Source organism: Pelophylax lessonae (assembly GCF_965119305.1).
Source record: "Pelophylax lessonae genome assembly, chromosome: 1".
Lineage (NCBI taxonomy): Eukaryota > Metazoa > Chordata > Amphibia > Anura > Ranidae > Pelophylax > Pelophylax lessonae.
Genome location: NC_138768.1, coordinates 129,743,350 through 129,757,209, shown reverse-complemented (window position 1 = coordinate 129,757,209; position 13,860 = coordinate 129,743,350). Strand labels below are relative to the sequence as shown.

The 13,860-nt window shown below is 42.6% G+C and overlaps 1 protein-coding gene across 2 annotated transcripts in view; it reads left to right on the top strand.

Moving 5' to 3' along the window:
- LOC309561249 (ras GTPase-activating-like protein IQGAP2) overlaps positions 1-13,860 on the top strand; it is a 506,552-nt gene that overhangs the window by 119,045 nt on the left and 373,647 nt on the right. For both annotated transcript variants that reach the window (XM_082265047.1, XM_082265046.1), the window contains exon 2: positions 3,711-3,810. In XM_082265047.1, the coding sequence (XP_082121173.1) occupies positions 3,711-3,810 (100 nt within the window). The remainder of the gene's footprint in view (positions 1-3,710; positions 3,811-13,860) is intronic.

Below are 13,860 nucleotides of genomic sequence, written 5' to 3'. Positions count from 1 at the left end.
TTCAGTTTGGAGACCTCAAAAACAAAAAAGATATTGATAAGATAGAACGAGTCCAGAGATGGGTAACAAAAAAATGGTGACAGGTCTGAAGGATTTTAGAAGAGACTTCAGGAACTTAATATGTACAGTCTGAAGGGAAAGGGGAGGCATGATTAAAACCTTTAAATACATCAAGGGTGTGACTAAGGTTCAGGAGGGCAGTATTTTCAATATGAAACCGAAATCAAGAATCCGAGGATATGACCTCAAACTAGCAGGAGGAATGTTCAAAATTAATTTTGCAAAGTATTCTTTCACCAGAAGAGTAGTTGATGCTTCGAAAAGACTTCCAGCAGAGATAGTGAGTTAGTCAACAGTAAATAGATTCAAACATGCTTAGGACAAACCTAGATCTGTATTCAGGAAAGAAAGTTAATAGAAAAAAAAATAAATATATATATATATACAGACTTGTATAAAGTACTCAAAATTTCTACTTGAGTAAAAGTACAAGTGCTCGATCAAAAAATTACTTGAGTAGAAGTGGAAGTGCTCGCAGAAAAAGTTACTTAAGTAGAAGTACTAAAGTATTCAACATTTTTTTTACTTAAGTATTGCAAGTAGTTTTTTCAAAAAATTTGCTACTTAAGTACTAAAAGTAAAAAGTACCAGTAGTTTTGAAAAAAAAATTCTACTCAAGTACTGAAAGTAGAAGTACAAGTACTGTGTTATGTAGTTATTAAAGAAAGAAGTCAAAAGTTTGAACATCATATTGTTTTTTATTATTTCAAATGATTTATTCAAATGATTAACCTGTGTTTTTTAGCAGTTTCTTGATGCACTTTAAGCGCTGTAGCACCATTTATTTGTTTGTTTCATATTTTTTGTTTTTATTGGAAAGATTTGGTATAGCAGCTTTTATTATACACAGCCTTTATTTTCGTATGCGCTGATTTACAAATGACATTATACACATTTTTTTGAGCTTTATGCAACCTGCCATCTACTGTTCTGGCAGTGGTAATTTTTTTAAAAGTAACTAGTAACTATGCAGCACAAAAAAAAAATACTTGAGTAGAAGTATTGAAATCATCGAAAAAATGTAGTGAAGTAAAAGTAGAAGTAGGAGAAAAAAATTCTACTCTAGGAAAGTACAGATACCGCATTTCGGTACTTAAGTACAGTACTTAAGTAGTTCTACTTCGTTACTATACATCTCTGTATATATATAATAAAATGGGGCAGACTTAAGTGATCACTTGTTTTTTTTTTTTTTTCTGCCATCACTCTTCTAGGTTTCTATCTTAAGGCGGTGTTCCACGCAAAAGTGGAACTTCCGGTAATCTGTCTCCCCCTTCCAGTGTCACATTTGGCACCTTTTGGGGGGGGGGGGGTACCTTTTTGACATTTACCTGTCCCCACTTTCATTGGACCTTGCAGCAGCGAGGTACGTCAGAAGTTTGGCCCCCTCCTCCTTCCTCTGCTTCCAGGCCAGTAACCAAGCGCAGCATGCTTCGTGCAAGGCTTCATGGCTGGGTTCCCTTACCAGCAGTGGTGGCCGCAGCATCCCACAGCCAGTGGAAACATTGGCTGTGGTGCTGACATTGCTGGATTCAAGGACAGGTAAAAGTCCTAATATTAAAAGTCAACAGCTCAACCTGATTAATGCTATTTAATATATTAGATAAATATTAAGGTTTTTTTTGTTTTTTGTTTTTTTGAAAGTGATTTAAAGGTGAACTACCCCTTAAACTTAAAAAAAACAAATGACACTCTTAGGTTTGAAAGTGCTGCTTGACCCAATGAAGTGTGCATACCTTTGTTGAGAACGCAAGAGGTATGCCAGTTAAACTCTAGTATTTTTCTATCTTGCTTTGTATGTTTTTGACTAATATGGTTTCATCTAGCTTGCTTTTATAAATTACATTTAAAATTTCCAGTGCTTTTAAAGTTTAATAGGTTTTATTTTACCTTAAAGGAGAAGTACAGCCAAAGCTGGTCTGGCTGTACTTCTCCTGTGGATCACAGAAGTGCAAGTCGTTCTGCCCTCCTGTGACCGGTTTTCTGCAGACAGCGGGCTGGTGCAGGGTCAGGCAAGATCACGACAATGAAGTCTGGATCTGCCCACATGCCTGGACTGGCTCCAGGCTCAGCTTTTCAGCGAGCCGCTGAGCACCTAAGCCAGCCGCTCCCTCCCCCTCCACAGCCCAGTGCTCCAGTAATCGGGGGGGGGGGGTCACCAGCTCTCTGCTCAGGGAGTCTTGAAACCCGAGTGATCAATTGATGTTTTGATCACTTGGTTCTCAGTGTTAGAGCCGACAGGGGACAGATGCTACATTGGAAGGATGCTGCATCCATCTAGGTAAGTATGATTCAGAAAAAAAAAATGAACTGCATAATTCTCTTTTAATGCATTTAAAGCATTAAAGTGAAACTTCTCATTCTCAATCAACATTGATTATTTGTAATCCTTATGCTGGTAGCATTGGTAAATAGATAGGAAGGTATATTAGATTTACTTGTGTTAAACTTTTTTTTTTTACGTTTCTTTAGTTACTTCCTGGTTTTGGTGCCTAGGCAAAAGAGGGCATACAACCCAGGAGTCTTCAGGAGGAGAGGAAGGGGAGGGGTTTTCTCAGCTAAGCACGCTCTCCTGCATGCATGCTTGAGCTATGGGCAGATGGATTCCAGGAAGCAAATGCTACATGATACATCTGCCCTTACTCGAGATGGCTGCAGTTAGAAATGCTGGGAGGGTGTTTTTATCTGTGATTTTCTCAGAAAAATTAAAGCATTGAGACATGGATGGATGGAGGCGTTTGTTTTAAATAACAAACATTTATTAAATAGCGTTTTTGGTTTGTGGTTCTCGGATGCAATGTAGTTCTGCTTTAAGGTAAAGAAATGCCCCAGTACAGTTACAGTCCCCTTATCCCCAAGCACTGGGGACAGGTCCTGCACAATGTGCACTGCTTCTCGAGTTGTATATTGAGATAGCGAGGATAAGGGAGTGATTGGCTCCTGCAGCTGTTTGTCAAGAGCTGGGAGGAGGGGACAGAGGTGTGGCTTGTCAGGCGCTGTGTATTTGAATAGATGCACACATCCCTGGCTGGGAACACACATGTACACACACGTGTGTCCTCTACAGCCAGTTAGCTGAAGAAGACATCCGCACACGGGGAGTTGAAAGTAGCAACTTGGGGGAACGGTCCTAAAAGGAAGACACATTTTTAAAGAAGAATATACTTCTGTAAATCTAGACTTCATCAACTAAAATAATAATAATAAAAAAAAAAAATTTTTTTTTTTTTTACAACGTATCAAACATTTTAAGTGCCTTTTTAAATATCTACCCTGGCAAACGTATTTCTCGACAGCACATTATTTGGCCTCCCTTTCATGTGTGGATTTGTCCATCCCTGGGATTTGGCTGGGTTGTGATTATAGAGGTTTCACAGACGTGACAAAGCCGCAACTTTCAAATGACAAACCTTGAAAACAAACACAAGGAAGTGCTTAAGAATAAAGACTAAGAAAAAATGTGTGTCCAGCCCCAGATCCAGGCAGGAAAACTCGGCACCAGCCTCCGGAGATTTGAAAATGATGAGCTTTTAATTGGCAAATGGGGATTTGTAAATATGCATAGCATTTATTTAATGGAGTTCACCATTTGTTTGAAACTAGCCTACCCTGTCATTTTGTGGGATTTGACTTTTTGTTTCTGTTTCCAGCTATCGTGGATGATGAAAGGCTTTCCGCAGAGGAAATGGATGAAAGGAGGCGACAAAACATTGCCTATGAGTATTTATGCCACCTAGAGGAAGCCAAAAGGTAAAAAAAAAAAACTTATTTGCATCCCTTTTGTGTGAAAGCCATCATCCATTGTTATAGGGAATGCTTAGAAGAATGGCTTTTCTAAAAATAGAAATAGGATGTTGCATACAGCTCTCTTTTTGGTTTATTAGTTAAAGGTGTTTTTTATTTTACATTTTCTTGCAGAAGTATGCATGCTTAGGCAATAAATACTGTATAAGACATTTATTAAATATCTAATTGTTCATATTTGTGCTGTTAAAGGTATAATCGTGGCAAACCTGAAAATGAGTCATATCCTGCCTGTTTAGGTCTTTTGGTTTCCATGAAGTCAATACTCTGTACAAAGCCTGTGGCTTTCAGTAACTTAAAGAGAACCTGATAAGTCCAAAAAAACGTTGTTAATGCCTTTTGGTTCTTGTGTAAAGGCCTCCATTCATGTCACGATTGCCCCATTCAACAGCTTGGAAGGTGGAATTTCCAATGCTAGCTCTTGTATTCAAGCAGCCATGGCTCCCGCAGCTGTCTGAATTCCTGAACAGTGTCTGCATCTGATAGGAGGCATTTATTGTTCACCCAATAGTTTTCCACCCCGCTCAGTTCGTTTTTCTATCAACTTTTGTCAAGCTGTGTAGCAGGGCCACCCACAACTTGACTTTCTGCTGATTCAGTCATTTTGGCCAAAACGTGACCTGTGTATGGAAAAGGAAATTCAAAATTCAAAATCTTGCCATCTCAAGCAGGAATTGGCCAAATGTAAGCAATCTAATGCGACCTTTCTTGGGAAAATTCCTGGAGAACCTACATCTTAGGACATGTAAACAGGACCTCAACTTCTAGGTTATGATTGAACTCTGTCCATCCTGATTTGGAGACTACTGCCCACTGAGACTCTGGTATCTGAAATTTGGTTGACAATAGGCTGGGCTGTGTACCAGAAGTGATGATAAATTTAAGCTTGGTGAGGCCATGTGTAAACCTGGGTCTGGGATTCAACGGTCTCCACAGGGAACAATATAAGAAGCTAGCTGTCCACTAGTTGATTTTCGAACAAAAATTTGTACAAATATTTCTACGAAAATGGCTTGACAAATGTCACAGAAAAGCACTTCAAAATTCTTCCTGCTTTAAGGGATTAAGTTCACCTTTTGTAACATGTTCCACCCATATTCGGAGGGGGGAAATCGAGCGTACTCTAAAGTTAAGAAAAAAAATCACTAATGGACCTTTTTTAGATCCTTCCAACATTGTGTCTTTGAAAATCTGTGCCTGTCACTATCTTATTAGCTCCGTTCTTTCCAGCCGCTTTCCTCCTCCTCCGAGTGTAGCTTCAGATTGGAGGAGGAGAGCGGTCACGTGACCTGCCATAAAACCTCAAAGGAGAGTGGTCACGTGGCGGCCATGAAAGAACAGAGCTAATAAGGTATTTGCAGGCATTGGTTTACAATGACACTGACACAGTGTAGTAAGGATCTATGAAAAGGACCAGCAGGGTTTTATTTTTAACTTTAGAGTATGCTGGCAGGGCTATCACAGGAGACGGTGGGGGGGGGGGGGGGGGGGGGTCTCCTAGCAGTGCAGAGGGACTGTGCAATGTAAAGGTAGCTGTGTACTCTAAAGGGGGCTGTGCAATGAATAGGGGGGCTGCCTAATGTGTAGGGGGGCTGTTTAATGTGTTGTTATTACATTATTTACCTTTTATAAGTGGTATAAATATTAATTTAAAAAAAGTTCTGAGCTACCCTTATTTTGCTTCAGAGTTCTTAATTTAAAGTTTACGTTTTTTCCTGAAACTTCCCTCTTAGAATATGGCTGCGTGTTTTATGCCGATAAATATGGTACTTTATTTCTCATCTGTTCTTAAATTTCTTTAGATCGCTGATGTGTTGCTTTTTGAGATCTTTTAGTGACCTTCACTTTGTCAGACAGCTTCTATAGGTGATTTCTTGATTCAACAGGTCTGGCAATAACCAGATCTGCGTGTGGCAAGTAAAATTTAAGTCTACTTCCCAAAAAATGTGGTTAATCACAGTTCATTCATGATTTACCGGGGGGGGGGGGGGGGGTGAATTACTTTTTTTACATAGGGACAAGCAGGTTTGGACATATTTTTTTCCCTTATTAAATAAAATCATCATTTAAAAACTTAATTTTGTATTTACTTGGGTTATCTGTGTGTAATGTTAGAATTTGTTTGTTGATCTAAATTATTTAAGTGTGGCAAAAATCCGAAAGGAGGGCAAATACTTTTTCATAGCACTGTAAAGATAAACAAAAGTAGATAATATAGACCTGTTAGGGCTCTTTCACACGGCTTTCTCCGTGTGAAAGGTCTGCTGCGATCCTTTTTTTTTTTTTTTTTTCACGGAGCGGATGACATTTCTGTCATCCGCTCCGTAGGTCCGCATATCATCCCATCCGTTTGCGGATGATATGCGGACCTAATGTAAGTCTATGGGGATTGCGGATGTCAGCGGATGACACCGCTGACATCCGATTTTCCTTCCTTTCCGTTTTTTGAACGGAACAAAAATGGGGTTCTGTTCCGTTCGAAAAAACGGAACAGAACTGAAAGGAAGGAAATCTGATGTCAGCGGATGGTATTCCGCTGACATCCGCAATGCCATAGACTTACATTATGTCCGCAAATCATCCGCAAAAAAATAGGATGATTTGCGGACATACGGAAAGCCCGTGTGAAAGAGCCCTTAAGCACAGCAGGGCACAATGTTCTAACGTTAGTATGCTATAAAAGCAAATCAGAAATGGTAATTTCAGTAACCTGAGAACAATAGGTATATTTATTGCTACTTGTTGTATTGCTTTATTGAAAATTCCTAAAAATTTTTTTTTTTTTTTTTTTTAGACAAAAAAAAAGAAGCTAAATCCCCTAGTAGATGGTAACATTTAGCCGCCAGTTGCTAATGTATTCTTTAAGTACTTAGCCATTTTTTAACATTGGCTATGATTTTTAGCTATTGCTATCTGGCCTGTAGACAGCCGTATTTATGTCTCATTATCAATGTTCCTGCTGCCAAAGGCCATGTACTGTGTGAAACGGCAGCAATGGAGATGTGCCCAGCGCACTGACAACAGATCACAGGTCATTACAGAGACTTCTATGATAATAATGATGGTAATGTGCACCCTGCATACATACTTTTTTATAAAGTGTAATGCTGAAAATCGACTAGCCATTCATTAGGTTTTCAGTATAGAAAATGATATTTCTGCAATATAATAGAAGTCCTCACCATGGAAACCATTTAATTCAGGAGAGAGAAATATTTATTTATTACAGCCATTTATAGAGCGCTGTCAATTTACAATGCTTTGCGTATTCTGTACGTTGACATCAGTCCTTGTCCCAAAGGGGCTTACAATCTGGGGTCCCTGTCTCAAATGCATGCACACACATACTAGGTTCAATATTAAAAGGGGTCAATTAGCCTACAAGCTTGTCTTTGCGGTGTGGGAGGAAAGGCACACAAGCACAGCAAGGACTTGCAAACTCAATGCTGGTAGTACCCTGGTTGGTATTTGAACAGAGAACACCAGTGCTGCAAAGCAAATGTGCGAACTACGAAGATGCTGTGCTGCCCTATCTTTCAATTACTTTATCTTCTGATGGAGTAAATGTGCAATAAATAACTTATACCACATGTGTCAAACACAAGGCCCATGGCAAGTAAGAGAGAGAGAGGCGGAGCTTCTTACACTGTTGGGAGATACTAGAGCCAGGCCAGGTGAGATGAGATGGGTGGAAGCTTTTGGAGAGGAAAGTGGGAGGGGGGGAGATAAAGATGAGGTCTGTGGAAGGGAGGTGTGTGCAGAGGTGGGGGATGGGGTGAGTGTTTATGCAGAGGTTGGAGGTGAGGATGGGTGAAAGTGAGATGTGGACAGTCTGTGAAAGAGAGCTGAACCCTGCAAACTTTGCATAGTCGCTTGTCAAGCCTGCTAATTGTACACAGCGCACCCCCGAACGTTGCACTCTGTGCATAGGGCACCCCCCGAACTTTGCACTCTGTGCATAGGGCACCCCTGAATTCTGCACATAACACACTCCTGGTATTTATTGCCCCTTTAAGAACCTCCCATTTTTAGTGCAATTTGACCACACCAACTGTTCAATTTGATTTGGGGGGGGGGGGGGGGTTGACGTGGTGGAGTTCCTGTACCTATTCTCTGAGAAGAAAAGCCCTGCATAAATTTAAATAATCTTACAGATACAATCAGCCTTTTGAGGGCAACCATAATGCTGATGCAGCCTGTGATAAAATGGAGTTTGAGACCTTGTACAACAGTGGCGGCTGCTGCTCAAAAATTTTGGGGGGGCGCAAACAATCCAATGATGGGGGTTATTATTATGGACACTGACACCAATGAGGGGGACAGGGAGGCGGCACACATTCTAATGCAACACTCCTTAGACATCAGTCCTAATAGCTTAATAACAGGTAGACTTCAGTTCCTCGGCAGATAAGCCATCCTGTGCTGTCCTGGGACGTGGTGTGCCTACGAATGCCTGCTGTCTCCATAGACGCTGTGCTTATCCATCAGCGGCATTAGTATTCCCTTCCCTGGTTGTCAGTGTTCTCAGCTCTGGCCATCACAGTGTTCTCAGCCCTGGCCATCACAGTGTTCTCAGCCCTGGCCATCACTGTGTTCTCAGCCCTGGCCATCACTGTGTTCTCAGCCCCGGCCATCACTGTGTTCTAATTCCTGGACGTCACAACAATTCCATCCCTGGCTGTCACAGCATTCCCGTTCCTGGCCATCACAAAATCCCCATCCCTGGCCATCTAAGCACCTTCTATCCCTGGCCAACATTAGATCTTCATCTGTGGTCATCAAAGCATATCCCATCTATCATAATGTCCCCATATCCCTGACCATGTATGGTACCCCTTGTCTTCTCCCAGCCTGCCATTGCTGGCCATGTAGGAGGGAGCAGGCTGACATCTGGTACCTCCATCCAGTACAACTTTCCCCCGGTATTCCTCCGATCAGACAGGGAACCCCCCATGGCACAGCCAGCCATAGAGGAGACAGCAGCATCGGGATGTCCTCCATGACATGACAGGGGATGCCCTCCACTTACCGTCCCAGCTCGGACTCCAGCTAGTAGTAATGGGCCAAGGTGTCCTTGTTGGAGCCATTGATCCAGTAGTCGGAGGCAGCGCTGGCGGACCTGGAAGAAGTGGAGGAGAAGGCAGTGGAAGAGGAGGAAGATGAGGAGGATGAGGAGGGCAGAGTGACTTTCAGCATCTCGGGAAGATCCAGGAGGGGGGACCGACACAGCCAGCGGCGGCTCGCGGCTTCTCCGGCGTAGCGGCGAGTCCTCTGTCCTCCCGGCTCCCGCCTCCTCCCCAGCCAATGGCATGGGGTTTTTCCTTTCGGCCAACCAGGAAGCGCGTATCGGACGCGCTTCCTGATTGGCCAGGAGGAGGATCCATATGACAATACCGAATTTTCATTCGCAATTTCACACAATGGGTGGGCTTGGGACACACTGCTCTGCGCCCCGGATCCACCTTTTTTTTTTAGCCTGTGAGAGCCTTTGGCTCTAATCACATGGCTAAAAAAAAAAAAAATCCCATTGTACTCCATGCGTCCGGCGCCCCGCATGTAGATTAGGGGACCAGATGCATGGATAGGGGGGGCGGCGCCCCCAGCACACCGGCCGCCACTGTTGTACAATACGTCCTAACAGAAAGCCAAACTTAACATATTTCGGTATTATCCATTTGATAATCGCTTATTTTAAGTAAGATGAGCACATGTAATTGTTTATATTTTATTAACCCTGGCCATAGATAATGCAATTTTATTTTCCTTCAACCCAAGTTGAAGAAAATAAAATTGGTAAATTCCCCCAACATTGTATACAGTTCCCCCGCTGTTGTATTCTGACAGCAGGAATTTCCCCGCCATCAGAATATATTGATCACTGCTGTCCGCTATAGCCACCAGCAGTGACCGCACAAAATTAACCTAACAGGCTGGTTGTACTGAAGTCAATAGTTCAGTTTATTTACTGAATAAGCTGCATTTCACGCTCCGAATGTAACAATATGACTTTCAAATTGTAAATCTACTCCACACTGAATCTCTTTCAAATTTTCCCTAAATTTTTTTTTTTCTCCAGGGGGAAAAAAAAAACAGGGAAAAAAATTTCTGTAAGTTTTAGTTTTCTTTGAGTTGTCTGTGAAATTTTAATCCAGCCTGCTAATGCTGTGTGACACACCAGCCCTTTTGGGAAAATGACCATAAGGAAACAGTTCAAGGTGTTCAAACCTAAACCTTGGTTTATTGGTAGCACCGTAACAATGACCAGGTTAGGGAGCTACGAGAATCAGAGAATCAAAGGACATGGCGTCCGGCAGATCTGTGTAGTGACTCTCTCTTGAACAATGCCCTCTGCTTATGAGGTTTCTGCAACTTAGGAAAAAGCTGGCACAGCATCTTTATTGGTGTGTAACAATTTTTTTTTTTTTCCCTTAACCTACCAAAAATGCTGGTACAGGTTTATTTTGTAATGAACGTGGTCCATAAAGGTTAATTGAAAATCAGAAGAATGTGAAAGTTCAGCTTTTCATGGTAGCATTTTGTATTGAGAGAGTTAAAATAATATACATCCCAAAGAGACCTTTGACCTGCACAATTAATACTGGTGTGCAATAACCTAGCTCAATGTTTCCTGCGTCAAAGGTCTGAACCTGCCCCAATTTTTTCTTTTAATCCAATGCGGGGATCTGAGCCATGAATTTGTGTGGAGTGCTCTGGTTGATCCCCTTCATTTTTACTCTCCTATATATGGCAAGAGAGGATCTTTAAAAGTGCCGGAAACTGAATTTTCAGAGTTTTGTAACATGTCATTTTTTTTATTTCATTCAAAATTTTTATCATCTGTTCCATATTTTTACTTATATTTCGTGTAAGGTTTTATAATTTAGTTCTGTAGTAATCAGCAATACATAGGAAATAAAAAATGTAATTTGAATAAACTCCTTTAATAGTCAAAAAGTTTACAGGATAAATCCACCTTATGTGCACCCAGGGCCACCATTAGAAAACTTGGGGCCCTGTACAGTCTACCTGGAAGGACCCCTGCTAACTTTTGACTCACATCAGAGGGTGCAGTAACAGCCTGAGCACTGGTGTCCAGTGGGTGCAGTAATAATCCTCAGCATTGGTGTCACTATGTGCAGTAATAACATCCAGCATTGGTGTCACTGAGTGCAGTATTAATTACCTCAGCATTGGTGTTAATGGGTGGAGTAATAACATCCAGCATTAGTGTCAGTGGGCGCAGTAATAACCCCCAGCATTGGTGCCAGTTGGCGCAGTAATAACCCCCAGCATTGGTGCCAGTTGGCGCAGTAATAACCCCCAGCATTGGTGTCAGTGTGTGCAGTAATAAAACACAGCATTGGTGTCAGTGGATGCAGTAATAACCCCAGCTTTGGTTTCCATGGGTGCAGTAAAAAACACCAGCATTGATGTCAGTGTGTGCAGTAAAAACATTCAGCATTGGTGTCAGTGGGTGCAGTGATAACCCCTGCATTGGTGTCAATGGGTGCAGTAAAAAACACCAGCATTGATGTCAATGGGTACAGTAAAAAACACCAGCATTGATGTCAATGGGTGCAGTATTACCTCCCAGCATTGGTGTCAGTGGGTGTAGTAATAAATCCAGCATTGTTGCAGTGGTTGTAGTAAAAACCACTTGAAGCTGTTATAGCTGCAAAGGTTGGGCCAACTCAATATTGAACCCTACGGACTAAGATTGGGATGCCATTAAATTCCATGTGCGTGTAAAGGAAGGCGTCCCAATACTTTTGGTAATATAGTGTATATATAGCCAAAACTTTATGTACAATAAAGTAGGTAAATACCGCATAAAACAATTGTTGAATGTCTTTGTTGGCCCTGTCATGGAGGTTTTCCTTTACTACCCGATCTGGAGACGCAGCAGAAAGTTGTTAGTGGCAGTTCCAAATGATACATTTTTTTTTTTTTTGGGTTATAAGACAAATGTTTGTCTGCTTAGAATGTGCCGGTGTTACAACATAGCTTCCTGTCTGTTAATATTTAATCGTCTGTCCTATTACAGCATTGTTTTGAAGAATTACAGAAATAGTTACCTGCTATTACCTTCCACATGGTGGAAAATAAAATCTACGGAGGCGAACGCACCCTGAATGGGCCTGGAACTTCAGATAAGATAGGTGACAGTTGTATGAGAACTGATATTGGCCAGCCACTTGGCTGATACCGGAAATCTGCCAGAAATACTATATATCTACTCATGTCCCAGGATCTGTAAAACACAGGGTGCTCTGATGAGCATATTCAATACTGACTTGTAGAAAAGTCCAGCACCGACCACCCTTTTCTAAATCCCTGTTAACCCTTCATGCAATTTTAAAGTGCTTTTAAAGGCAAGACATTTTTTAATCTTAATACACTCCCTGTAGTTGTATTGCCAAAACGCAACCCCCCGTCATAAACACTTACCTGAGTCCTTTCTTAATCCAGGGCTGTGCCTGTCTGTAGCAACAATCTCCCCTCTGCTTGCTCTCACAGGACACAGAGTTAGAAGCAGGAACATTGGCTCCTACTGCTGTCAATCAAGTCCTGTGATGAGGGGGCGGGGCCAAGCTACACTGTGTGTGTCTATGGACTCGCGCAGTTAGGCTTGGAAGCAAGCCCTCATGAGAGCCTCATAGCAGCTGGCTTTGTATGGGGACACTTGCAGAAAGGGAGGAGCAGATATCCCCCACAGGGGACCCCTGAAGAGGAGATAAGGGTAAGGTAAGTATGAACCTCTTTCATTTCAAGAAAGAAACCTTTTGCCTTTCTAACCACTATAAGTAATTTGAACTTTTTCTATTTTTAAAAGTGGAGCCAAACCTACTGATACAATTGTTCCCCAACCTGTCTGGCATAGTTCACACGAGCAACTGATAGGTGGTAAAAACAGGCGGTTAATCTGCATTTTTACTGTACTCCCCTCCCCCCAACTGCGTACTGGCATGTTAATATGGCCAGCGGACATGTTTCTCTTACGTCCTCCGACAGTCGCCGCCTCTTCATATTCGTCACATATGGGGTATTAGACTTTGCTCCGAAGGAGTAGCTAGGCAACAGAATATGTTAACAATAAAGCTTTAACATATCCCACCCTCAAGGGGTGGTCCCCTCAGTCAATACCCTCCTACTTCCTGCAACCATATCTCAGTTTTAATGTCTAGCTTGTCAGGAGTGGCTGGCTCTCTCTGTGCTGGGACTTTTTGTCCCAGACTCTTTCTTCTTTTTAATATTTTGTTTGAGTTTTCTCTCTACCTTTACTTAGCTGTTATTTTTGTCAGCATTAGTTAGTTCTTCGGACGAAGAGGATCATGCGGACTGGGTCTCGGGCTGATCCCCCTGGTCGCAGGTCGTGGGTCAGTGGCTTCCCAGCCTGCCATCGAGCGTTCAGCCAGGTAACGCTCCTGGCACAGTGAACGACCCATCCCTGTTCGGTGCAGGGATGATTGGTGAGGTGGCTACCTCACCGGACGCTGTGCGGTTTCTTAACCTCCATTATGTGCGTCTTGAATTGCGACTCTCCCTGCCTCATGTGCAGCGGCTTGTTCGCCTGTGCGGGTTCCCCACGCCATGTGAGGTAAGTGTATTTATGTGGGGACCTGTCTGTCTGGGGGGGTCTCAGTCTGGGACTGTGTAACCTGCCTTTAATCACACTGCTTGTCTCCCTATCTCTCGGCTGCATGCTGTGGGCTGCAAGGGGGGGGGGGGGAGCTGTATGACACTGTGTGTGTCAGGCTGGGCAGTGTGAGGAGCTGTGTGCTGTGGGGCATGTTTTTTCTTGGCATGTTTGGGCATATACAGCGATCGCTGCGGCGATCTAACATGTATCCTTATATTGGGATGTAATGTGTGTGTTTTTTATGCACTGTGGAGCGGCGTTTTCGGCGCCAAACGACGCCATTTTACCGTCGCCCGCTCCGGCCGCATGGTTTACATGCACGGCGGCTATTTTCTTGTAGCCTTCATAGGCTTACA